At 50.3% G+C, this 26,218-nt stretch overlaps 1 protein-coding gene across 1 annotated transcript; it reads right to left on the bottom strand.

Annotated features, from left to right (window-relative positions):
* Positions 1–528: 528 nt before the first annotated feature.
* Positions 529–20,148, bottom strand: LOC119358594. The gene is made up of 2 exons (XM_037625069.1): positions 19,997–20,148; positions 529–1,861 (listed from the first exon to the last, which is right to left on the bottom strand). Exons 1-2 carry the CDS (start codon positions 20,146–20,148, stop codon positions 529–531), a joined length of 1,485 nt encoding a protein of 494 aa, XP_037480966.1.
* Positions 20,149–26,218: the final 6,070 nt, after the last annotated feature.

Raw genomic sequence — 26,218 nt, 5'->3', positions numbered from 1 at the left:
TCTTCCCAACCTACCATGGGTGCAACCACGAGCATCCTCCTGCCTTCCCTAGTCCAGCAATGAGCCGCACCTCGTGTGGAGCCATGGCGGTCGCCGACGTCAGGTGCGAGGGAGAATGGGAGGCGCGTAGCTAGTTCGACTACAAGCACCTCAAGGGCTGGCACGGGAGCCTCCCGGATGCAACGCGATGCCGCAGTGCTCCCAGGGTTCTTCGAAATCAATTCCTAGGCAATTTGTATCTAAACCTGTCCCGATTTCACTATCCAGTATAGCATAATGCTAGCCATAACATTGCAATGATGATGATGTTGATGATGCATATACCTCTTTCTTGTATGTTTAATTTCTGTTGCATCGGTTAGCCACCTACCCGAGAGACCGAGACTTGAAGCATTATCTAAGAAGCGCACTTCTGCAGATTTACTGTACATTAATTGAGATGGGTGATACATTTAGTTCAATGGTTCACAGCAACGATGCATCAATAAAATATAACAAGAGTTACATTTTACAAGTCTTGAAACAAAACTAGATTGGCACTCCTTGTCGCTTCCTCCCTGGCAAGGCGCTGCCCTGATGTGTATCCTGAGCACGACTTGTAACAATATAAACAAATGATTTCTGAGGGGGTATCCTGGATTCCCATGCAACTAGAGTGAAGTCTCCTTTTGGGACAACACTAGGATCTGTTACAAGTTCTGCAAATGTCACACATGGCAGTTCCTTCTTCACCGAAGCACCAACTGTGTAAGGTGTCATGCTAAGTGGATGCAAACCGAAGTCTGTTATGTCCATTGGATGGCCTTGTTGTATAAGCTTGTTGGGATGCACGCCATACATGGAGAGGTTCCTCTTGACCACTCTCATCCCCTTGTCCATTATGCGCCGCCAAAACTGAACATCGAGATTCCTTCTCAAGACATTCGCGTACGCATTTGTTGCAAGAAGTGAACCATGTGCATTGTGCAACTCCTTGGCAAATTGATCTGCCATTTGTACTAGCCGAGGATGTTCTGCGGGCTCTACACTCCCGAAGGATAGTGCCTTGAAAAGGTATCTCAACTCGTCGTAAGATATCACACTTAGGAAGATCGGTTTCACCGTTCCCAACCGGGCTAATCTCTTAAGTTTGCTTACGATGATGATCTTGCTTCCTATACCCATCCTTATGAGAAACGAGCAAAACTTTTTCCAGTCATCATCATCTACATCAGAAGAAAACTCAATAACTACCAACATCATCCCAAACATTGTCCTTCCATCATCAAGTATTCCCAAAAGGCTGTCTCCAATCAAGTGCAAAATAAAGGAGAAACGTGAGCGAACCCTTTCATCGCCACACACATGAGCAACCAAGGTTTTCTTCCCAACTGCGACACCACCTATGAGCGGGAGGACGCCCCATGCATGATCACCTGAAGGATCGTTGTGCTCCAACAAGAAGCTCAAGAGCTTTTGCTTTTCAGCGTGTCGGCTAAACATGAAGTTGTCGGTGTAAAGGTAAACGTCATATGGCCTGCGAGACATGCGCTCACACTCGCTCAAAAGCACAACAAATTCTGACATGTTAGCAAAAACAATTTCTAAGCTTTCCAAAGCACCATCTGACTCGAGGCGAATGTCCTTGTCATCGTTCACCATTGTTGTTCGAGAACGTTTGAGTGGAATGGCTAAATACAAACTGCTGCTAGATGAGTTATTGCTGCTAACCTCATCAAAGCCTGCATCGTCTTGGAGGGCTCGGGACCTCCAGGTATCAAGCAGACGGTGCCCTCTGTACATGGCCTCTGAGAGCATCTTGAGCTGCATCATCATCCCTGAGTTGGTTATGTATCGAGCGCCTGCTTCCTCGACGATGGTGCTGTCAGTGTGGAACGACACCTATGGGATCACAAGAATCCCTACTACGGTTGCCGGGGCGCGGGATTGCGAGAAGAGCAGGGCTAGTAGACAGCACAAGGATTGTTTACCCAGGTTCGGGCCGCGAGGATGCGTAAAACCCTAGTCCTGCTTTGGTGGGTGTATTTCAGAGAGTTCTTGAGCTCTCGAACTAGTTGTGGTCAGTGTGTGGTTTGAAAGAGCCGAATCCTTCTCCAGTATGCCATGGGCCTCCTTTTATAGTCGGAAGGGGCTACCACAGTGGCACACAGGAGGTGGAAAGGTGTACAGTGCCCTGAGCTTATCGCTCGTATTACAGGACAAGACGCATTTAATGCGTAGCTTAGGTGTCCCCTTGATTTATTGGGGACGGGGGCGAGGCCCGTCCCGTCCGTCGCCGCTCCTCCTCGCTTTGACACGTGCCCTGGCCAGTGAGGCGCGTGGTGCCATGTAGGCAGGCAGGCAGCTGAGGTGGCGTAGTGGCGGAGCCTTCACGAAGATCTGCATGCCGCCACGCAGGCGATGAGTTGGCCTGGGAGCTGCATGTTGCCACGCAAATGCCCGCCCAGCTGGTTGAGCTAGCAGCTGCATGCGAACGACGGTGGAAGCTTGGTTGGCGTGGGCCTGGCGGTGGCCCTGCTGGCATCCTTGGTGAGGGCCTTGCCGGGTGGCCCGGCAAGGGTCTTGCCGTGGCGCGCTGTAGTTCCCGGCAAGGGCCTTGCCTGGGGTCTGGTGGCCTTCCTCGGCAAGGATCTTACTGAGGATCGTTGTCTTCTATTGCTCATCTGATCTTGAATATGTCTTCACAAAGATTTGCATGACACCACGGAGGTGCCTCCCGAGACCTGGCCCAACGTGATGTTGGAGACCATGGGCTCAAGGGTGGCCCGCTCTGTTGGTGTGGGGCGAGCTATCCCGGCAAGGGTTTTACCGGGGAACCTGCTTCGTCCCTCTGCTCTTTGTGGTCTTGGCCTTGGCGTTGCTCTTATTATCTTGGGCATTGGTCTTACCTTGGCTCACCTCCCCTGTTCTGCTTGGCGTGACCGTAGGCGCGGCTCCGACTGCCCGTGCACAGGTATAGGGGTAAAAAAAATGCACCCCTCTTTTTGTACACCGACAGGAGCCCCCGGGCCTGGGCCACACATAAGCGCGACACGTTGTTGGGCCAGGCCCAAAAGGGTGCACGGGCAGGCGGGGCGGTTTTCACCGCGGTAAAACTTTTCGCGCATTGCGCTTCCCACGACCCACGCGCGCGGTGTGGCGTGGAGGGGTGTGCGTGACATGGGCGGCATGCGTGGGGTGATTTCCACACGCATGCGTCACATCGCAGTAAATGGGCAGCGCGCCCTGCAGCTTCCCCATAAAAAGGGATAACCGCGGGCGCACTGTTCCTTTTACCCTTCGCGCTGAAGGAAATATGCCCTAGATGCAACAATAAAGTTATTATTTATTTCCTTATTTCATGATAAATGTTTATTATTCATGCTAGAATTTTATTAACCGGAAACATAATACTTGTGTGAATACATAGACAAACAGAGTGTCACTAGTATGCCTCTACTTGACTAGCTCGTTGATCAAAGATGGTTATGTTTCCTAGCCATAGACATGAGTTGTCATTTGATTAATGGGATCACATCATTAGGAGAATGATGTGATTGATTTGACCCATTCCGTTAGCTTAGCACTTGATCGTTTAGTATTCTGCTATTGCTTTCTTCATGACTTATACATGTTCCTATGACTATGAGATTATGCAACTCCCGTTTACCGGAGGAACACTTTGTGTGCTACCAAATGTCACAACGTAACTGGGTGATTATAAAGGTGCTCTACAGGTGTCTCCGAAGGTACTTGTTGGGTTGGCATATTTTGAGATTAGGATTTGTCACTCCAATTGTCGGAGAGGTATCTCTGGGCCCACTCGGTAATGCACATCACTTAAGCCTTGCAAGCATTGCAACTAATGAGTTAGTTGCGGGATGATGTATTACGGAACGAGTAAAGAGACTTGCCGGTAACGAGATTGAACTAGGTATTGAGATACCGACGATCGAATCTCGGGCAAGTAACATACCGATGACAAAGGGAACAACGTATGTTGTTATGCGGTTTGACCAATAAAGATCTTCGTAGAATATGTGGGAGCCAATATGAGCATCCAGGTTCCGCTATTGGTTATTGACCGGAGACGTGTCTCGGTCATGTCTACATTGTTCTCGAACCCGTAGGGTCCGCACGCTTAAATTTCGATGACGGTTATATTATGACTTTATGTGTTTTGATGAACCGAAGGTAGTTTGGAGTCCCGGATGAGATCGGGGACATGACGAGGAGTCTCGAAATGGTCGAGACGTAAATATCGATATATTGGACGACTATATTCGGACATCGGAAAGGTTCCGAGTGATTCGGGTATTTTTCGGAGTACCGGAGAGTTACCGGAATTCGCCAGGGAGTATATGGGCCTTATTGGGCTTTAGGGGAAAGAGAGAGGAGAGGCTGGGCGCCCCCCAAGGCCTAGTCCGAATTGGACTAGGGGGAGGGGATGCGGCCCCTCCTTCCTTCTCTTCTCTCTCCCCTTTCCTTGACTCCTACTCCTACTACTTGGAAGGGGGGAATCCTACTCCCGGTGGGAGTAGGACTCCTCCTAGGGCGCGCCATAGAGAGGGCCAGCCCTCCCCCTCCTCCACTCCTTTATATACGGGGAGGGGGGCACCCCTTGGAGACACAACAATTGATTTGATCTTTTAGCCGTGTGCGGTGCCCCCCCCTCCACCATAGTCCACCTCGATAATACTGTAACGGTGCTTAAGCGAAGCCCTGCAACGGTAGAACATCATCATCGTCACCACGCCATCGTGCTGACGAAACTCTCCCTCAACACTCGGCTGGATCGGAGGTCGAGGGACGTCATCGGGCTGAACGTGTGCTGAACTCGAAGGTGCCGTGCGTTCGGTACTTGATCGGTCGGATCGTGAAGACGTACGACTACATCGACCGTGTTGTGCTAACGCTTACGCTTTCGGTCTACGAGGGTACGTAGACAACACTCTCCCCTCTCGTTGCTATGCATCACCATGATCTTGCAGGTGCTTAGGAATTTTTTTGAAATTACTACGTTCCCCAACAGTGGCATCCGAGCCTGGTTTTATGCGTAGATGTCATATGCACGAGTAGAACACAAGTGATTTGTGGGTGATATAAGTCATACTGCTTACCAGCATGTCATACTTTGGTTCGGCGGTATTGTTGGATGAAGCGGCCCGGACGGACATTACGCGTACGCTTACGCGGGACTGGTTCTACCGACGTGCTTTGCATACAGGTGGCTGGCGGGTGTCAGTTTCTCCAACTTTAGTTGAACCGAGTGTGGCTATGCCCGGTCCTTGCGAAGGTTAAAACAGCACCAACTTGACAAACTATCGTTGTGGTTTTGATGCGTAGGTAAGAACGATTCTTGCTCAGCCCGTAGCAGCCACGTAAAACTTGCAACAACAAAGTAGAGGACGTCTAACTTATTTTTGCAGGGCATGTTATGATGTGATATGGTCAAAGCATGATGCTAAATTTTATTGTATGAGATGATCATGTTTTGTAACCGAGTTATCGGCAACCGGCAGGAGCCATATGGTTGTTGCTTTATTGTATGCAATCCAAGCGCCCTGTAATGCTTTACTTTATCACTAAGCGGTAGCGATAGTCGTAGAAGCATAAGATTGGCGAGACGACAACGATGCTACGATGGAGATCAAGGTGTCGCGCCGGTGACGATGGTGATCATGACGGTGCTTCAGAGATGGAGATCACAAGCACAAGATGATGATGGCAATATCATATCACTTATATTGATTGCATGTGATGTTTATCTTTTATGCATCTTATCTTGCTTTGTTTGACGGTAGTATTATAAGATGATCTCTCACTAAATTTCAAGGTATAAGTGTTCTCCCTGAGTATGCACCGTTGCCAAAGTTCGTCGTGCCCAGACACCACATGATGATCGGGTGTGATAAGCTCTACATCCATCTATAATGGGTGCAAGCCAGTTTTGCACACGCATAATACTCAGGTTAAACTTGACGAGCCTAGCATATGCAGATATGGCCTCGGAACACTGAGACTGAAAGGTCGAGCGTGAATCATATAGTAGATATGATCAACATAATGATGTTCACCATTGAAAGCTACTCCATTTCACGTGATTATCGGTTATGGTTTAGTTGATATGGATCACGTGATCACTTAGAGGATTAGAGGGATGTCTATCTACGTGGGAGTTCTTAAGTAATATGATTAATTGAACTTAAATTTATCATGAACTTAGTCCTGGTAGTATTAGCATATCTATGTTGTAGATCAATAGCTCACGTTTTGCTCCCCTGTTTTATTTTGATATATTCCTAGAGAAAACTAAGTTGAAAGATGTTAGTAGCAATGATGCGGACTTGGTCTGTGATATGAGGATTAACCTCATTGCTGCACAGAAGAATTATGGCCTTGATGCACCGCTAGGTGACAGACCTATTGCAGGAGCAGATGCAGACGTTATGAACGTTTTGACAAAAGCTCGGTATGATGACTACTTGATAGTTAAGTGCACCATGCTTTACGGCTTAGAACCGGGACTTCAAAAATGTTTTGAATGCCACAGAGCATATAAGATGTTCCAAGAGTTGAAATTGGTATTTCATACTCATGCCCGTGTCAAGAGGTATGAGACCTCTGACAGTACTTTGCCTAACAAGATGGAGGAGAATAGCTCAACCAGTGAGCATGTGCTCAGATTGTCTGGGTACTACAATTGATTGAATCAAGTGGGAGTTAATCTTCCAGATAAGATAGTAATTGACAGAATTCTCTAGTCACTATTACCAAGTTACTAGAACTTTATGATGAACTATAATATGCAAGGGATAACGGAAATGATTCCCAAGCTCTTTGTGATGCTGAAATCGACGAAGGTAGAAATCAAGAAAACATCAAGTGTTGATGGTTGCAAGACCACTAGTTTCAAGAAAAGGGCAAAGGGAAGAAGGGGAACTTCAATAAGAACGGCAAGCGAGTTGCTGCTCAAGTGAAGAAGCCCAAGTCTGGACCTAAGCCTGAGACTGAGTGCTTCTACTACAAAGGAACTAGTCACTGGAAGCGGAACTACCCCAAGTATTTGGTGGATAAGAAGGATAGAAAAGTGAACAAAGGTATATTTGATATACAGATTATTGATGTGTATTTTACTAGTGTTCGTAGCAACCCCTCGGTATTTGATACTGGTTCAGTTGCTAAGAGTAGTAACTCGAAACGGGAGTTGCAGAATGAACAGAAACTAGTTAAGGGTAAAGTGACGATGTGTGTTGGAAATACTTCCAAGATTGATATGATCATCATCACACACTCCCTATACTTTTGGGATTAGTGTTGAACCTAAATAAGTGTTATTTGGTGTTTGCGTTGAGCATGAATATGATTTGATCATGTTTATTGCAATACGGTTATTCATTTAAGTTAGAGAATAATTGTTGTTCTGTTTACGTGAATAAAACCGTATATGGTTACACACCCAATGAAAATGGTTCGTTGGATCTCGATCGTAGCGATACACATATTCATAATATTGAAGCCAAAAGATGCAAAGTTAATAATGATAGTGCAACTTATTTGTGGCACTGCCGTTTAGGTCATATTGGTGTAAAGCGCATGAAGAAACTCCATGCTGATGGGCTTTTGGAATCACTTGATTACGAATCACTTGATGCTTGCGAACCATGCCTCTTGGGCAAGATGACTAAAACGTCGTTCTTCAGAACAATGGAGCGAGCAACAGATTTGTTGGAAATCATACATACTGATGTATGTGGTCCGATGAATATTGAGGCTCGCGGCAAGTATCGTTATTTTCAGACCTTCACAGATGATTTGAGCAGATATGGGTATATCTACTTGATGAAACATAAAGTCTGAAACATTTGAAAAGTTCATATAATTTCAGAGTGAAGTAGAAAATCATCGTAACAAGAAAATAAAGTTTCTATGATCTGATCGTGGAGGAGAATATTAGAGTTACGAGTTTGGTCTTCATTTGAAACAATGCGGAATAGTTTCGCAACTCACGCCACCTGGAACACCACAGCGTAATGGTGTGTCCGCACGTCATAACCGTACTTTATTAGATATGGTGCAATCTATGATGTTTCTTACCAATCTACCACTGTCGTTTTGGAGTTATGCATTAGAGACAACTGCATTCACGTTAAAAAGGGCACCATCTAAATCCGTTGAGATGACACCTTATGAACTGGGGTTTGGCAAAAAACCAAAGTTGTCATTTCTTAAAGTTTGGGGTTGCGATGCTTATGTAAAAAAGTTTCAACATGATAAGCTTGAACCCAAATCGGAGAAATGCATCATCATAGGATACCCAAAAGTTAGAGAATAATTGTTGTTATGTTTACATGAATAAAACCTTATATGGTTACACACCCAATGAAAATGGTCCGTTGGATCTCGATCGTAGTGATACACATATTCATAATATTGAAGCCAAAAGATGCAAAGTTAATAATGATAGTGCAACTTATTTGTGGCACTGCTGTTTAGGTCATATTGGTGTAAAGCGCATGAAGAAACTCCATGCTGATGGGCTTTTGTAATCACTTGATTATGAATCACTTGATGCTTGCGAACCATGCCTCTTGGGCAAGATGACTAAAACGTCGTTCTCCGGAACAATGGAGCGAGCAACAGATTTGTTGCAAATCATACATACTGATGTATGTGGTCCGATGAATATTGAGGCTCGCGGCAGGTATCGTTATTTTTAGACCTTCACAGATGATTTGAGCAGGTATGGGTATATCTACTTGATGAAACATAAAGTCTGAAACATTTGAAAAGTTCATATAATTTCAGAGTGCAGTAGAAAATCATCGTAACAAGAAAATAAAGTTTCTATGATCTGATCGTGGAGGAGAATATTAGAGTTACGATTTTGGTCTTCATTTGAAACAATGCAGAATAGTTTCGCAACTAGCGCCACCTGGAACACCACAGCGTAATGGTGTGTCCGGACGTCATAACCGTACTTTATTAGATATGGTGCAATCTATGATGTTTCTTACCAGTCTACCACTATCGTTTTGGAGTCATGCATTAGAGACAGCTGCATTCATGTTAGAAAGGGCACCATCTAAATCCATTGAAATGGCACCTTATGAACTGTGGTTTGGCAAGAAACCAAAGTTGTCGTTTTTTAAAGTTTGGGGTTGCGATGCTTATGTGAAAAAGTTTCAACATGATAAGCTTGAACCCAAATCGGAGAAATGCGTCTTCATAGGATACCCAAAAGGTTGGGTACACCTTCTATCAAAGATCCGAAGGCAAGATATTCGTTGCTAAGAATGGATCCTTTCTAGAGAAGGAGTTTCTCTCGAAAGAAGTGAGTGGGAGGAAAGTAGAACTTGATGAGGTAACTATACCTGCTCCCTTATTGGAAAGTAGTTCATCACATAAATATGTTCCTGTGACTCCTACACAAATTAATGAGGAAGCTAATGATGATGATCATGTAACTTCATATCAAGCTACTACTGAACCTCCTAGGTCAACCAGAGTAAGATCCGCACCAGAGTGGTATGGTAATCCTATTCTGGAGGTCATGTTACTTGACCATGACGAACCTACAAACTATGTGGAAGCGATGATGAGCCCAGATTCCGTGAAATGGTTTGAGGCCATGAAATCTGAGATGGGATCCATGTATGAGAACAAAGTATGGACTTTGATTGACTTGCCCAAATGATCGGCGAGCCATTGAGATCAATTGGATCTTCAAGAGGAAGACGGACACTGATAGTAGTGTTACTATCTACAAAGCTAGAATTGTTGCAAAAGGTTTTTGACAAGTTTAAGGTGTTGACTATGATGAGAGTTTCTCACTCATATCTATGCTTAAGTCTGTCCGAATCATGTTAGCAATCGCCGCATTTTATGAAATCTGGTAAATGGATAAACAAAACTGCATTCCTTAATGGATTTATTAAAGAAGAGTTGTATATGATGCAACCATAAGGTTTTGTCGATCCTAAAGGTGTTAACAAGATGTGCAAGCTCCAGCGGTCGATCTATGGACTGGTGCAAGCATCTCGAAGTTGGAATATACGCTTTGATGAGTTGATGAAAGCATATAGTTTTATACAGACTTGCAGTGAAGCCTGTATTTACAAGAAAGTGAGCGAGAGCACTATAACATTTCTGATAAGTATATGTGAATGACATATTGTTGATCAGAAATAATGTAGAATTATTCTGCAAAGCATAAAGGAGTGTTTGAAAGGAGTTTTTCAAAGAAAGACCTCGGTGAAGCTGCTTACATATTGAGCATCAAGATCTATAGAGATAGATCAAAACGCTTGGTAAGTTTTTTCAATGAGTACATACCTTGACAAGATTTTGAAGTAGTTCAAAATGGAATAGTCAAAGAAAGAGTTCTTGCCTGTGTTACAAGGTGTGAAATTGATTAAGACTCAAAGCCCGTCCACGGCAGAAGATAGAAAGAGAATGAAAGTCATTCTCTATGCCTCAGCCATAGGTTCTATAAAGTATGCCATGCTATGTACCAGATCTATTGTATACCCTACACTGATTTTGGCAAGGGAGTACAATAGTGATCTAGGAGTAGATCACTGGACAGCGGTCAAAATTATCCTTAGTGGAATAAGGATATGTTTCTTGATTATGGAGGTGACAAAAGGTTCGTCGCAAAGGGTTACGTCGATGCAAGTTTTGACACTGGTCCAGATAACTCTAAATCTCAATCTGGATGCATATTGAAAGTGGTAGAAATTAGCTAGAGTAGCTCCATGCAAAGCATTGTTGACATAGAAATTTGCAAAATACATACGGATCTGAATGTGGCAGACCCGTTGACTAAACTTCTCTCACAAGAAAAACATGATCACACCTTAGTACTCTTTGGGTGTTAATCACATAGCAATGTGAACTAGATTATTGACTCTAGTAACACTTTGGGTGTTGATCACATGACGATGTGAAATATGGGTGTTAATCACATGGTGATGTGAACTATTGATGTTAAATCACATGGCGATGTGATCTAGATTATTGACTCTAGTGCAAGTGGGAGACTGAAGGAAATATGCCCTTGAGGCAATAATAAAGTTATTATTTATTTCCTTATTTCATGATAAATGTTTATTATTCATGCTAGAATTGTATTAACCGGAAACATAATACTTGTGTGAATACATAGACAAACAGAGTGTCACTAGTATGCCTCTACTTGACTAGCTCGTTGATCAAAGATGGTTATGTTTCTTACCAATAGACAGGAGTTGTCATTTGATTAACGGGATCACATCATTAGGAGAATGATGTGATTGACTTGACCCATTCCGTTAGCTTAGCACTTGATCATTTAGTATTCTGCTATTGCTTTCTTCATGACTTATACATGTTCCTATGACTATGAGATTATGCAACTCCTGTTTACCAGAGGAACACTTTGTGTGCTACCAAACGTCACAACGTAACTGGGTGATTATAAAGGTGCTCTATAGGTGTCTCCGAAGGTACTTGTTGGGTTGGCGTATCTCGAGATTAGGATTTGTCACCCCGATTGTCGGAGAGGTATCTCTGGGCCCACTCGGTAATGCACATCAGTTAAGCCTTGCAAGCATTGCAACTAATGAGTTAGTTGTGGGATGATGTATTACGGAAGGAGTAAAGAGACTTGCCGGTAACGAGATTGAACTAGGTATTGAGATACCGACGATCGAATCTCGGGCAAGTAACATACCGATGACAAAGGGAACAACGTATGTTGTTATGCGGTTTGACCGATAAAGATCTTCGTAGAATATGTGGGAGCCAATATGAGCATCCAGGTTCCGCTATTGGTTATTAACCGGAGACGTGTCTCGGTCATGTTTACATTGTTCTCGAACTCGTAGGGTCCGCACGCTTAAAGTTCGATGACGGTTATATTATGACTTTATGTGTTTTTATGTACCAAAGGTAGTTCGGAGTCCTGGATGAGATTGGGGACATTACGAGGAGTCTCGAAATGGTCGAGTCGTAAAGATCGATATATTGGACGACTATATTCGGACATCGGAAAGGTTCCGAGTGATTCGGGTATTTTTGGGAGTACCGGAGAGTTACGGGAATTTTTCAGGGAGTATATGGGCCTTATATGTCTTTAGGGGAAAGAGAGAGGAGAGGTTGGGTGCCAGTCCGAATTGGACTAGGGGGGGGGGGCTGCGCCCCCTCCTTCCTTCTCTTCTCTCTCCCCTTTCCTTGACTCCTACTCCTACTACTTGGAAGGGGGGAATCCTACTCCGGGTGGGATTAGGACTCCTCCTAGGGCACGCCATAGAGAGGGCCGGCCCTCCCCCTCCTCCACTCCTTTATATACGGGGAGGGGGGCACCCCTTGGAGACACAACAATTGATTTGATCTTTTAGCCGTGTGCGGTGCCCCCTCCACCATAGTCCACCTCGATAATACTGTAGCGGTGCTTAGGAGAAGCCCTGCATCGGTAGAACATCATCATCATCACCACGCCGTCGTGCTGACGAAACTCTCCCTCAACACTCGGCTGGATCGGAGTTCGAGGGACATCATCGGGCTGAACGTGTGCTGAACTCGGAGGTGTCGTGTGTTCGGTACTTGATCGGTCGGATCGTGAAGACGTACGACTACATCAACCGCGTTGTGCTAACGCTTCAGCTTTCGGTCTACGAGGGTACGTAGACAACACCCCCCCCCCTCTCGTTACAATGCATCACCATGATCTTGCATGTGCGCAGGATTTTGTTTGAAATTACTACGTTCTCCAACACGCGCAACCCCAATCTCGGAAACCTCCGTCTGCCTTCCTCTTCTTCTCCAAGCTTCGTTCCTACTCGCCGCCGTTGCGCTTCCGCCGCCCTCTATCCTGCCCTCCTCCCCCAGCCGCCATGGCACCAAAATCCACCAAGGGCAAGGGAGTGGCCAAGGACGCTAGAGCCACAGAGCCGCCGGAGAGTGCACTGGCGGTGCAGCGGACGCAGTACGCCTTATTCCCCTCGACAGTCGACGTGTTCGAGCTTCGGGACTCCTTCAGGCCCCTGTGGGGAGTGAAGACGGGGGGGGGGATTCGAGGCATCCAGCCACGCGTGTCATCCCCGCTGACTGCACCGAGGCTGCCCCAAATCGGTACCCCTTCTTTGTCGATTATTTTTCCTGCGGGCTCTGTCCTCCCTTCTCTGATTTCTTCAGCGACGTCGAGCATACCTTTGGATTCCGCCTTCTGGATTTTACTCCGAATGCGGTGCCATACATGGCCCTTTTCGCGCATCTCTGCAAGGGCTTCGCCGGGGTGCACCCCAACACGGCGCTCTTCCGCCATTACTTCTCCCCTCGGATCCAACCAGGGGGCGCCATCTCCGGTTGCATTGCCTGGGTCTCAAGATCCAAGGGGGCGTATCCGGAGGGTGCCATGAAGGAGAGGTGGGAAGAATGGCGGGGCCGGTGGTGTTGAATCAAGGAGAAGGACCCGCCGGTGTTCTGCGAAGTTCGCCGGGCGCCGCCGGTCCGCAGAAGCGATTGGAGCGACGTCGATGCTGACGACGAGAAGCTCACGATCGTCATCACCAGGATCCTCCAGCTCACCGAGGCCGACCTCACCCTTGAGATGATCAGGGCAGACTTCATCCGCCGCCGGATCGCTCCACTGCATAACAAGGGGAGGCCAGCCTGGCTCTTCACGAACCCCGCCGACATCATGCGGCTTCGTCCCGGCCTTGACCATAATTTCACCGTGATGGGGCACGCCCATTTCTGCCAGCGGCTCTTTCAGCTTGACGTGGGCCGCGACGGTGAGGTCAAGCGGACCGGCAAGGTCGTGAGGGCCGCCGCGAAGGCCGGGGGTGGTCCCGTTGTGCAATAACTCACGCGGTCCGATATCATTGTCATGATGCCGGACTGCAACGCGCATAGTCCTGAACCGAGCTAGAAGGAGCCGGAGGATGCCGAGGTGCAGCAGTTCTTCGACACTCTTCATGAGGGGTACGTCAACGCCGACGCTGAGCGGCTGCTTGTCCAGGACACCACCCAGGCGAAGCTGGACTACCTTGCCACCAGGGCGAGGGAGGCACAACTTGCCAAGGAGGCCGGCAACGCCGGCGGTGTGGAGGACAAGGCCGCGATGGCCACGGAGGAGGAGGAGCTTGCCCGGTGGGCGGCGGCCGCCAGGGAGCCAACAGCGCCGGCATCGAGGCTCCTCTGGTTGAAGATGTGACCGGTGAGTCGTCGGAGGAGGAGGCCGACACCGCAGGCCCGACGCCGGCTATGGGGAGAGGGCGAGTCCTGTGGTGGGCCAGTTCCGGCGAGCCGGTCCGTCCTGGCAGGGCTGCGCGGCCACAGCTGACCTTGGAGGGATCCGGGCGCCACACGAGGGCCGCAGCGGCAAAGTAGCCAGCGAAGGCCGCGGTGAAGAAGAAGACAGCCGCCCCTTCTTCGTCCATGCGTGTCCGGACACCACCTCCTTCTCCTCCTCCGGCGGATGTCGATACGGAGATTGCTTTCAACTATGGATCCCTCAGCCCGAGGAGGAAGAGGAAAATAGCAGAGGAGGAGGTGGACGACGAGTAAGTATCTGGGTCCTTTTCGTTATCTCTGCTCCTCAATCTGTGTTGCTCATCTTGACTTGTCTTCATCTTTGCAGGGATGTGGAGACGCTGGCCCAGAGAGTGAAGAGGGCCAAGGTCTCGGCGGGTGGCCAGCCCCCAATTGGTACTTCGGGGGTGCCACTGGTGGTGTTGAGCAGCCCGGACAGCAACCCCTGGCATAGCCCCCAACATAAGTTCATCACTCTTCCCCCGTCGACACGTCTTAGGGGCACAACACTTTGGTGCTGACCTTGCTAGGTATGCAGGAGGAGAGCAGCAGCAGGAGGAGCCATAGAGGGCTACTCCCAACACGCCGCCCTCATCGACCATGCCGCCCTGAGGGGCGTCCCCGACAAGGGCGCCAGGCACCGAGTCCACGCACATGGAGGAGGAGGAGGAGAACTTGGGCACCGACGGCTTTGCCTCGACGCCAAATGTTCGCGGGTAGGGAACTTCCGTTTCCCAGCCGCATACTGGCACAGGTAAGTCGTTCGCCGTTTGTCCCTGCTTCTTTTCCTTTCCGGCTCTTGGTCCTGGCCTTGCCTCACCCCCTTCTTCAGCTTCTCGATTCCTCCTCGGTGAACCCAGAGGACGTGGACGCCGTCATCGAGGGCGTCACCAAGGCCGCCGAGGCGGACGTTGAGAAGATCACCGCCGAGGAGGCCGCCAAGGGCGCTGCCGAGGACGCCGCCGAGGGGCCTACCGGGGAGGACGGCAAGGCTGCCGCTGAGGAGACCGGCAAGGGGCCTGCCGGAGAGGCCGGCGGGGCCGCTGCCGAGGAGGAGGAAGTGGCTGGTGACCAGCCTTCCTCTTCTGCTGCTTCCGGCTCCGGCAAGTACCTGAGGGTGAGCGACGACTTGTTCGTCCACCTTCCAGGCGCGTCGAGCACCAGTCGCCCGTTGAGGGAGAGGTGTTCGACGACGAAGTGCTTGCCGCTGCCGGGCTTGAAGTCGTCGACGAGCCGATCGTTGGCGGCGATGGTTCACAGGAAGAGCGCCTCCTCCACGCCATGGGCGCCAGCTTCTGGAAGCTCCAGGTGCTCCACCGCGCCCGCCTAGACAAGGCTAAGTCCAGGACAGCGGTGGTGGAGAAGGCGGAGGCGGACCTCCAGAAGCGCGTTGCCGAGACGCTGGACTGGTTCCGCGAGGCCCACAAGGAGCTCAAGGCTGCCCAGGGCGAGCTGGCCAAGCGCGACGTAGATCTCACCATGAAGCTCGCCGACATCGAGAAAGCTCAAGAGACGGCGAGGAACTTGGTCGCGGCCGCCAAAGCTGCCCGGACCCAGCACGAGGCCGCACTGAACTCCCAGGAGGAGGACCTCGCTGCACGCGAGGAGAAGCTTGCCGCCATGCTTCATGGCAAGGATGGAGAGGTGGAGAAGCTTGTCTTGCAGCGGACCAGTGAGCTGGAGCAGAGGCACAAAGAGGCACTCAATGCCCAGGCCCAGGTTCACGCCGGCAAGGTGGAGGAGTTGGAGGTGGAGCGCGACGAGCTGAAGGAGCAGACCCTGAAGCTCTCCCAGGAAAAGGACACGCTCAACAGTGCCCCGACAGAGGCGCAGGGCGCGGTCGTCAGCAAGGCTGGGGAGTGATACGTCTCCAACGTATCTATAATTTTAGATTGCTCCATGCTACTTTATCTACTGTTTTGGACTATATTGGGCTTTATTTTACACTTTTATATTATTTTTGGGACTAACCTATTAACCGGAGGCCCAGCCCAGAATTGCTGTTTTTTGCCTATTTCAGTATTTCGAGGAAACAGAATATCAAACAGAGTCCAAATGGAATGAAACCTTCGGGAACGTGATCTTCTCACCGAACGTGATCCAGGAGACTTGGACCCTACTCCAAGAAGTTTCCGGGGAGGTCACGAGGGTGGAGGGCGCCCCCCCTGGGCGCGCCCCCTGCCTCGTGGGCCCCTCGGAGCTCCACCGACGTGCTCCTTCCTCCTATATATACCTACGTACCCCCATTAGACCAAAGACAGAGCCAAAAACCTAATTCCACCACCGCAACTTCCTGTATCCATGAGATCCCATCTTGGGGCCTGTTCCGGAGCTCCGCCGGAGAGGGCATTCATCAGGAGGGCTTCTACATCAACACCATAGCCCTTTCGATGAAGTGTGAGTAGTTTACTTCAGACCTTCGGGTCCATAGCTAGTAGCTATATGGCTTCTTCTCTCTTTTTGGATCTCAATACAATGTTCTCCCCTCTCTCATGGAGATCTATTCGATGTAATCTTCTTTTTTGCGGTGTGTTTGTTGAGACCGATGAATTGTGGGTTTATGATCAAGTCTATCTATGAACAATATTTGAATCTTTTCTGAATTCTTTTATGTATGATTGAGTTATCTTTGCAAGTCTCTTCGAATTATCCGTTTGGTTTGGCCAACTAGATTGGTAGTTCTTGCAATGGGAGAAGTGCTTAGCTTTGGGTTCAATCTTGCGGTGTCCTTACTCAGTGACAGAAAGAGTTGCAAGGCACGTATTGTATTGTTGCCATCGAGGATAACAAGATGGGGTATTTATCATATTGCATGAATTTATTCCTCTACATCATGTCATCTTGCTTAAGGCGTTACTCTGTTTTTAACTTAATACTCTAGATGCATGCTGGATAGCGGTCGATGAGTGGAGTAATAGTAGTAGATGCAGGCAGGAGTCGGTCTACTTGTCACGGACGTGATGCCTACATACATGATCATACCTAGATAACCTCATAACTATGCTCAATTCTATCAATTGCTCAACAGTAATTTGTTCACCCACCGTAGAATATCTATGCTCTTGAGAGAAGCCACTAGTGAAACCTATGGCCCCGGGGTCTATTCTCATCATATCAATCTCCATTACTTTATTTTACTTGTTTTTATTTTACTTTTCACTTTGCATCTTTATACCAAAAATATTATCACTATCAGATCTCACTCTCGTAAGTGACCGTGAAGGGATTGACAACCCCTAAGCGTTGGTTGCGAGTTGCTACCGTTTTGTGCACGTACGAGGGACTTGCGCGTAACCTCCTACTGGATTGATACCTTGGTTCTCAAAAACTGAGGGAAATACTTACGCTACTGTGCTGCATCACCCCCTCCTCTTCGGGGAAAACCAACGCTAGCTCGAGACGTAGCAGGGATCTCTCCGGGGCCAACAACTCCATCAAAGACCTCAAGCTGAAGCTGGAGGGTCTCGAGAAGGTGCTGTCGGAGGCCAAAACTCGAGAGGGGACCCCGGCCAAGAGCTGGAGGCCGAGAAGCAGTTGCGAAAGAACGAGGGCCTCAACTTCGCGGATCACGTGGAGGGCGAGAACCGTTGGCTCGATCGCCTCGCCACCGTCGCCAACCAGGCCGCCGCGCAGCTGGCCATCATGGGGATGCTGGACGTGAGGTATGTCCCGGAGCGGAGCGTGAGCGCCAATTGCAGCCTGACCATGTTCTTTGAGAAGGTTGTCGGCGCTCTAGAGCGGTTCCACGCCAACCGGGCGGCCTCACGGGCCGACGAGTCCCGGAGGCTTTGCCAGGGTGCCATGACCAAGGTTCTCACCAAGGTGGCGCACTGGTACCTCGACGTCGACTTCGACGCCGCGCTGGAGAGCTTGCCGGAGGGTACTGACCTCGCGCTGCTCAGGGAGCGCATCAAGCCCATCATCGGCCGAGTCGGTGAAATTCAGAGGGTGGAGGGTCAGCGCCGGGATTAGGCATCCCGTTCTTTATCACCGCTGCAGGTTCACAACCAAGACAATCGCTATCTCTAGTTAGAACCGCAGCAACAATTCGATGTAATATAACTCTGCAGCACTTTCAGTATTATGCATGTTATTTTCCTGTTCGATTTTCCTTTGTATGTCATCCCTATGTTATTGGGTATGCTCGCCGGCACGTAAACCCAAGGCGGCGTCTTGGGGATGGGTCCCCATTGGCCTGCGGGGTGTGCTTGCTGCCGGGCGAACCACCTTGCCTCCCGAACTGTTGAGCTTGACTCAAGTCAGAGTCGGGAGCGTTGCCAAGTGCGGAAGGCTACCCCGCCACTCTCGACGCGGCCGCTTTGAGCTGTTGAGCGGACTCGAAATAGAACAAGGGCATTGCCAATTGCGGGAGGGCCCCTTTGCATGCAGGTTTCTCATACATAGGCGAAATCTCCGAGGACGATAACCTTATGTATAGGAGGAAATAACTCAAAACTCTGAATGACTTAGCTTTTCTGCTGCCGAGCAGGCATCGTTCCTCCGGCCGCCTCCTTCTCAGGAGCCAAGGGCGATGAAGAACTGCTAGGCTAACTACTAGACCAGATTCTCACAATTGCGCCCCCTACCTGGCGTGCCAAAGATGTCGGTGTGGAACGACACCTATGGGATCACAAGAATCCCTACTACGGTTGCCGGGGCGCGGGATTGCGAGAAAAGCAGGCACAAGGATCGTTTACCCAGGTTCGGGCCACGAGGATGAGTAAAACCCTAGTCCTGCTTTGGTGGGTGTATTTCAGAGAGTTCTTGAGCTCTCGAACTAGCTGTGGTCAGTGCGTGGTTCGAAAGAGCCGAATCCTTCTCCAGTATGCCATGGGCCTCCTTTTATAGTCGGAAGGGGCTGCCACAGTGGCACACAGGAGGTGGAAAGGCGTACAGTGCCCAGAGCTTATCGCTCGTATTACAGGACAAGACACATTTAATGCGTAGCTTAGGTGTCCCCTTGCTTTATTGGGGACGGGGGCGAGGCCCGTCCCGTCCATCGCAGCTCCTCCTCGCTTTGACACGTGCCCTGACCAGTGAGGCGCGTGGTGCCATGTAGGCAGGCAGGCAGCTGAGGTGGCGCAGTGGCGGAGCCTTCACGAAGATTTGCATGCCGCCACGCAGGCGCTCGATGAGTTGGCCTGGGAGCTGCATGTTGCCACGCAGGTGCCCGCCCAGCTGGTTGGGCTGGCAGCTGCATGCGGACGGTGGTGAAAGCTTGGTTGGCGTGGGCCTGGCGGTGGCCCTGCTGGCGTCCTTGGTGAGGGCCTTGCCGGGTGGCCCGGCAAGGGCCTTGCCTGGGGTCTGGTGGCCTTCCTCGGCAAGGATCCTACTGAGGATCGTCGTCTTCTATTCCTCATCTGATCTTGAATATGTCTTCACAAAGATCTGCATGACACCACGGAGGTGCCTCCCGAGCCCTGACCCAACGTGATGTTGGAGACCGTGGGCTCAAGGGTGGCCCGCTCTGTTGGTGCGGGGCGAGCTGTCCCGGCAAGGATCTTGCTAGGGCTGCTAAGGCTGGCCCGGCAAGGGTCTTGCCGGGGGAACCTACTTTGTCCCTTTGCTCTTTGTGGTCTTGGCCTTGGCGTTGCTCTTATTATCTTGGGCTTTGGTCTTACCTTGGCTCACCTCCCCTGTTCTGCTTGGCGTCACCGTAGGCGCGGCTCCGACTGCCCGTGCACAGGTATAGGGGTACAAAAATGCACCCCTCTTTTTGTACACCGACAGGTGCCTCCTCTGCAGGAGATGCTGCAACCTCTCTACCACCTTCTCCTCTGATTGTCCATGGCTGGAGGAGTGATACTTGTTCATCAGGAGGGAGATGAACCGGCTTACAAGCTCACTTGCAACTGCAGATATGGCAACCTCCATGGCCAGGATTGATGAGGTAAGATGCTGGTTGATCCCTGGAAAAATTAACTAAGCTGGCCTTTGCAAGTCTTGAAGTATCAGTCGCATTTAAACAAAGTGTCCCTGGACGACTTGGTGGGTGGGTGGGTGGGTGAAAGGCACGGATACTTTGTTTAAAGCTCAAAGACGTGACAAGGACCAGTGAACTTTCCAAGCAGCACTGAAAAGAAATAACCAGCTAGTATTTGTAATATTTACGTTAGGTCTAAATTGATTACTGTCCCGTTGCAAAATGTATATTTAAACATCTTTGCATTTGTCTTTTGTTGAACACCTTACATTTTTATACATACGAGGGAATCCTCTTGGGGACCATCCTGGTTTCTGGCCACCCCTTACCAAGGGGCAATTCTCTTTCACAGGATATATGGCCCATTAGTTAGCCTAATTTTATGGGTTAGCAAAGGCTGAGAGGTTGTTTCTTAACTAGCTGCACAATCGCCCCCCTTTTATATTTGGTTCACCCTCTACCTCTGGAGGGAATGACATCCCATGTACATCAACACCACGTGCACGCGACCGTGAGGCGATGAGGGCGACTGGGCGGGCGACAGGGTGGACGCCCGTGCACGCGGCCGCGATGGTGCCGTCCGCCGCCGGTGATCGCCGGCGCGTCGGCGGGTGGTTTTGGGCTCTCACCGACTCCGACGAGGACGACACGGACGACGATGGGGATGCATCCCCGGCGGAGTCGCCGCCCTCACCGACACCTTCGGATTTCATTTGTGAATTTTTCAATTCAGGTTATAACGAAGATGAAGTGGCAACGACGATCGATCGTGTTCTACCATCGGATGATCCGGCGCGAATCGGTCTTCACGCGGGCGAGAAGAAAGAGATGATCCGACGCGTTGTTCATCGGAGGACGGCGGCGTCGGCGCTCAGACCTTGGAAGGGTCCCCTACCTAAGGTGAGTCTTCCGAATCATACGCTATTCGATATGATTAGGCCGGAGTCGTGGATTACTGTTAAGAAGAGGAAGCATGCGAGGCGGATCGACGTTCGTCAGGCACCGGCGGCGCCCGTGATGGCCGTGTCGGCGACCGGGATCTCGGAGATGAGATCGCTGCATTTGAAACGCCTGATGGGATGTGCTGTGCCGGCTCGGAGGGAGCTGGGTCCGCGAGGAGATGGGCTAGGGTCAGATGGGTATGAGGCCCATGCTACCGGACCATAATCCTGCCTGGATCGCTAACCCATGCACGTACGCGGGTGATTGATCTTCTATCCGTCGTGCGCCGTCTCCTGCTGGTCCTAGGGTTCACAGGCGCGGGACTCGTGGTTTCCCGGTGTGTGGTGCTCGTCGGCAAAGGAGGATCCGGCCTCTCCTGGACATGGCTGGCCGCGGGGCTGCGCCGCCACCAGCCAAGAAGATTGCCTCATCCGCTCCAGCAGGACGGGGCGGGGCGGCTCCGCCGCCGGCGGTGGGTGCCAGGCGTGGAGCCCTGGCGCCGCTTGGCCAGAGGCCGCCAGCGGGCGGGGGTGTTCCTCTGGGTAACCCGGGCTGTGGCAATGGCCACTTGAGCGTGCGGCCGCCGGGGCAAGTGCCCATGCAAACTGCGGCTGGAAGGGGCGGGCTGAGGCCTCCGGCGCCGGGTGTGGCGCCCGTTGCTTAGCCGGCCGCGGGTCGTGGTGGGCCTCGGCCTCAAGCGGCGTGGCCGGTGTAGCTGCTGCTGGCTAGGGTGGTGCTGCCTTTGGGGTCGTGCCGACGCCTATGGGTGGTCAACCTCGTGCCACACCTCTGCCTCACTTCGTCGCGAGGCCGGCTCAGAACCGGTCGGGACCGTCACAGACGAGGCAGAATTCAAACACTAGAGAGTCCCATGGTCCGCTCCGAGGCTAGTGGGGGGACGATGGGTATGATGAGTATGGAGATGGACAACATCATGTTTCCTCTTCCACGGGAGGAGGTCATGGTTATGCCTGGCAAAGTGACGGGAGTACTGTGAGTCGTGTGGCAAGCCAGCACATGCCTCGGGGGATTGCCCGTTATTGCGTGACCAGGCTCCGTCTCTGACAATGTATGGAGTTTATTGTGCTGAGCTAATGTTCTTTGAGTCCCCGGCCGCGAGAGAGATTTCGGAGGAGACACTGAGCTTGACCACCGGGGTTGTGAAAGCTACCTAGGGTGAGGTAACTGAGGCTCTGATTGTGCGGAGGCTTCAGGAGCTGGCACCGAGGGACTTCCAATGGGACCTGGTTGCTCTCGAGGCCAATGTTTTTAAGGTTGATTTCCCCACTGTGGATGATTTGCAGAGACTGCTGAGCTTTTGCTTGTGTAGAGTTCCTGGCACTAAGTGCATTCTGGAGTTTCACGAGTGGAAGAAGGTGGAGCCTAAGGGAAAGCCGCTTACGCAGGTCTGGTTGAGGTTTTCGGGGGCTCCATCTAAGCCTTTGCAGGATGTTCGAGTTGTGGCCAGTGTGGGTATTATGGTTGGGAAGACGGAGAAAGTGGATATGGCTTTTACCCGTGCTCATGGAGTGGCCTGGATTTTAGTGAGCGTTCTGGATGTTGAGTTCGTGCCTGATGCAGTCAACTGGACTTATAGGGGAGAGGTGTTTCCGCTCGAGATCGAGTTTGAGGACACGGATCTGTTTGCTGAGGCGATTAATGGGCATGATGTTGATATGCACGAGGGTGACGACAGTGCGGGAGCCAAGGGGGCACCGACTGATGAGTTGACACGAGAGGGGTCTAACGGTTCTCGCCCTGATGCTTAGTTGCCCGGGGATGGGACCGGCGTTGAGCCAGCACCCTCACCATCGGTGCCTATGACTTCGTTGTGTTTTGGGTCCTTTGAGCCAGCCTCTGCCCCTCCCAGACTTTGGAGTGACCGGGTAGATTCTGATGATGTGTTTGAACATACGCTCCCTTTGTTGGAGTTCGAGGGTGCTGGCAGATCCTTGGCTGGATGCTTGGTGAGGGCATCGTCGGCGAGGACTTTGGATGGAGTTGGGGAGGTGGAGCCGGTGGTTGCTTCTGTTTCCCTTGCTTCACCTGTGGTTGAGGCTCCGGAGATGACGACTGCGTCCGAGGTGGGGCTTGGGGGAGGGGGTTCGGGGTAGGTGGCCTCGACTTCTCTCCTCCCTATCTCGACGCCAGCGACGCCGGTCACGATGGGGTTGGCTGGTGCTGGGAGAGGGGGCCCGAGGCAGGAGGCCTCGGCTCTTTCTCCTCCGGTCGTGGCGACGGCGCCCGCGCTTCCAGTGGCGCTGGGGGAGGGGGGTTTGGGGCAGGTGGCCCTGGCTCCTCCTTCCTCTTCGGCGGTCAGGAGGACCGCGTCTCCTACAACGACAGCGTTCCACTCTGTGCCGAGGGGTGGGGTGGGAGGAGGGCTCAGGCAGGCGGCCCCCGCCATCCTCTCTCCCGACGTGCCCGTGGCCCTGGGCCTCGGTGTGGGGCACTTGTCCGAGGGGCATGGGAGCCTGCAGCCGCCTACTCCGGTAACCTTGGTTAACCCTTTGCGGGATTCAGCGCGAGGCTTTACTAGGGAGGAGGTCGTTGCTTTTGGCGGGATCCCTGACCTGGTCTCGACGGGGAGACGGATGAGTGCTCGCATTCAGGAGCTTCCGGAGGTTGATGACATGCAGCAGAGGTGCGCTATGAGGGCGGCCAAGCTTCATGATGCTGAGATCTCTACTGGTATGTCTGTCAACATATCTAATTCTTTATTGCATTTTTCTAATGAGGAAATTATAAATAATGCAAACCAATTAGGAGTTTCACTAGGGGCTACTGATAGTGAGATTTCCAATTCGGGGAATGATCTGTTAGATTTGGAGGCGGAGCGTGCCTTAGAGACTATTCGTAATCTCGCAGTGGTAAAACCCATGAATGATGATGAGATTGATGCGTTAGGGGTCAGAGTGCTCGATAATCTGTGTGTGGATCTAGCACCCTCCAATAATGAGTCTGAGGACGATGATGTGCCCATAGATAATGCAGTTGTTAGTACTGCTGAGCCCGGTTATGAGGACCGGGAGACAAAACCTACTAAACCAAAGCGCAAGTGGAACGGAAGTTTATCCCGATTCTGCAGTTCGTAGGAGTGCTAGGATTCGGACTACCAAAAAATTTCATGATGAGTTATGAAAGGAATCTTTTGGAATAGCAGAGGTCTGAAAGACTTGGCTAAAAGAAGGTTTCTTGCTGAGGCATCTCTGGAGCATCGTTTAGATTTTATTGCTCTATAGGAAACTGGTAGAGATAACTTTGCGCCCCAGTTTCTTTCCTCTCTTGCGGGTGGTGTTGATTTCGATTGGCATTGCCTCCCTCCGCGAGGAAGATCGGGTGGTATCTTGCTGGGTGTGAGATGCGATTCGCTTGAAGTCCGAAGTGTAGTGATGGGGTACTTCGCGGTTAAGTTTCGAGTCAGGTCTAAAGTTGATGGTTTCAACTGGGCTTTGGTGGCGGTTTATGGTGACACACAGCCCGAGCTTAAACCGGAGTTTCTGGCGGACCTTGTTCGAATCTGTGGGTCTGAGCAGCTTCCCGTTTTAGTTGGGGGTGATTTCAATATCATTAGGAGGAGAGAGGAGAAGAATAATGATAACATTGACGGCAGGTGGTCGTTTATGTTCAATGCCATTATTGAAAGCTTGGATCTGAGGGAGATAGAGCTTTCTGGTAGAAAGTTTACCTGGGCTAATGCTATGCCAAACCCGACATACGAAAAGCTTGATCGAGTTTTCGCGAGCGTGGAGTGGGAACAGAAGTTCCCTCTTGTTACGGTTCAAGCTCTCTCGCGGGGCATATCCGATCACACACCCTTGTTCATAGACTCAGGGGAGACGAACCACGTGGGAAACAAAAACACCTTTTCATTCGAGATGGCCTGGTTCGAACGCGAAGGGTTCTTGGACCTGATTGCCAGGGAATGGGCTAAGGGTGCAGGAGGTAGAACTGTGGTCGAGCGTTGGCAGAATAAGATTAGGAATTTGAAAAGTTTTTTACGGGGTTAGGCTAAGCACCTTAGTGGGGTGTATAAGATTGAAAAGGACAGGCTCCTTTCTCTTATACAGACGCTAGACATAAAGGCTGAATCCACGATTTTGCTGCCAGCTGAGCTTCAGGTTAAAACTGAGGCAGAGAAGAGGTTGAAAGAACTTCTCCGCGAAGAAGAATTGAAGTGGGCATTGCAGGTTAAGGTCCGTGAAGTGGTCCAAGGGGACGCGAATACTCAATTCTTTCACTTGATTGCTAATGGTAAGCATAGAAAGAAGAGAATCTTTCAACTTGAACAAGATGAGGGCACTATTTTAGGACAGAATAACCTAAAAACCTATATAACCGAGTATTATAGGCAGTTATTTGGACCTCCGGAGGATAATTGTGTGTCCCTTGATGAGTCCAGGATTGAGGATGTGCCTCAACTATTGGCTGCTGATAATGATATTCTGGTAGCCCCGTTCTCAGAGAAGGAGGTGTTTGATGCTATTGCACAGATGAAAAACAATAAGGCTCCCGGACCGGATGGATTCCCGGTCGAGTTCTACAAAAAGTGCTGGCACATATTAAGGGGGATTTGCTACCTATGTTTCATGATCTATTCTCTGGACAGCTTCACTTATTTCACTTGAATTTTGGAACTATCACACTGCTTCCTAAGAAAACGGATGCTGTGAGAATTGAGCAGTTCAGACCGATCTGCCTTCTCAATGTTAGTTTCAAAATCTTCACCAAGGTCGGGACTAATAGGCTCACACAGATTGCGCATTCTGTGGTGCAACAATCCCAAACTGCTTTCATGCCGGACAGAAACATCCTTGAAGGGGTGGTCGTCCTTCATGAAACGCTCCATGAAATCCATTCCAAAAAATTAGATGGAGTAATTTTTAAGGTGGATTTCGAGAAAGCGTACGATAAGGTCAAATGGCCATTCCTCCAACATGCATTGCGTATGAAAGGTTTTGATGAGGCCTGGCGCCGCCAGGTTGAATCATTTACGCAAAAAGGGAGTGTGAGAATTAAAGTGAATGACGATATTGGTCATTACTTCCAGACACATAAAGGCCTAAGACAAGGAGATCC

Source organism: Triticum dicoccoides, chromosome 2A (assembly GCF_002162155.2).
Source record: "Triticum dicoccoides isolate Atlit2015 ecotype Zavitan chromosome 2A, WEW_v2.0, whole genome shotgun sequence".
NCBI classification, from domain to species: Eukaryota; Viridiplantae; Streptophyta; class Magnoliopsida; order Poales; family Poaceae; genus Triticum; species Triticum dicoccoides.
The sequence above is the reverse complement of the archived record's forward strand: the minus strand, read 5'-3'. Positions and strand labels throughout refer to the sequence as shown.

Coding starts and splice junctions, on each gene's coding strand:
- LOC119358594 (XM_037625069.1), bottom strand. CDS start 20,148: ATGGAGGTTGCCATATCTGCAGTTGCAAGTGAGCTTGTAAGCCGGTTC. Junction 1,862..19,996: donor CAGAGGAGGCACCTGTCGGT/GTACAAAAAGAG, acceptor CCACACTGACAG/CACCATCGTCGAGGAAGCAG.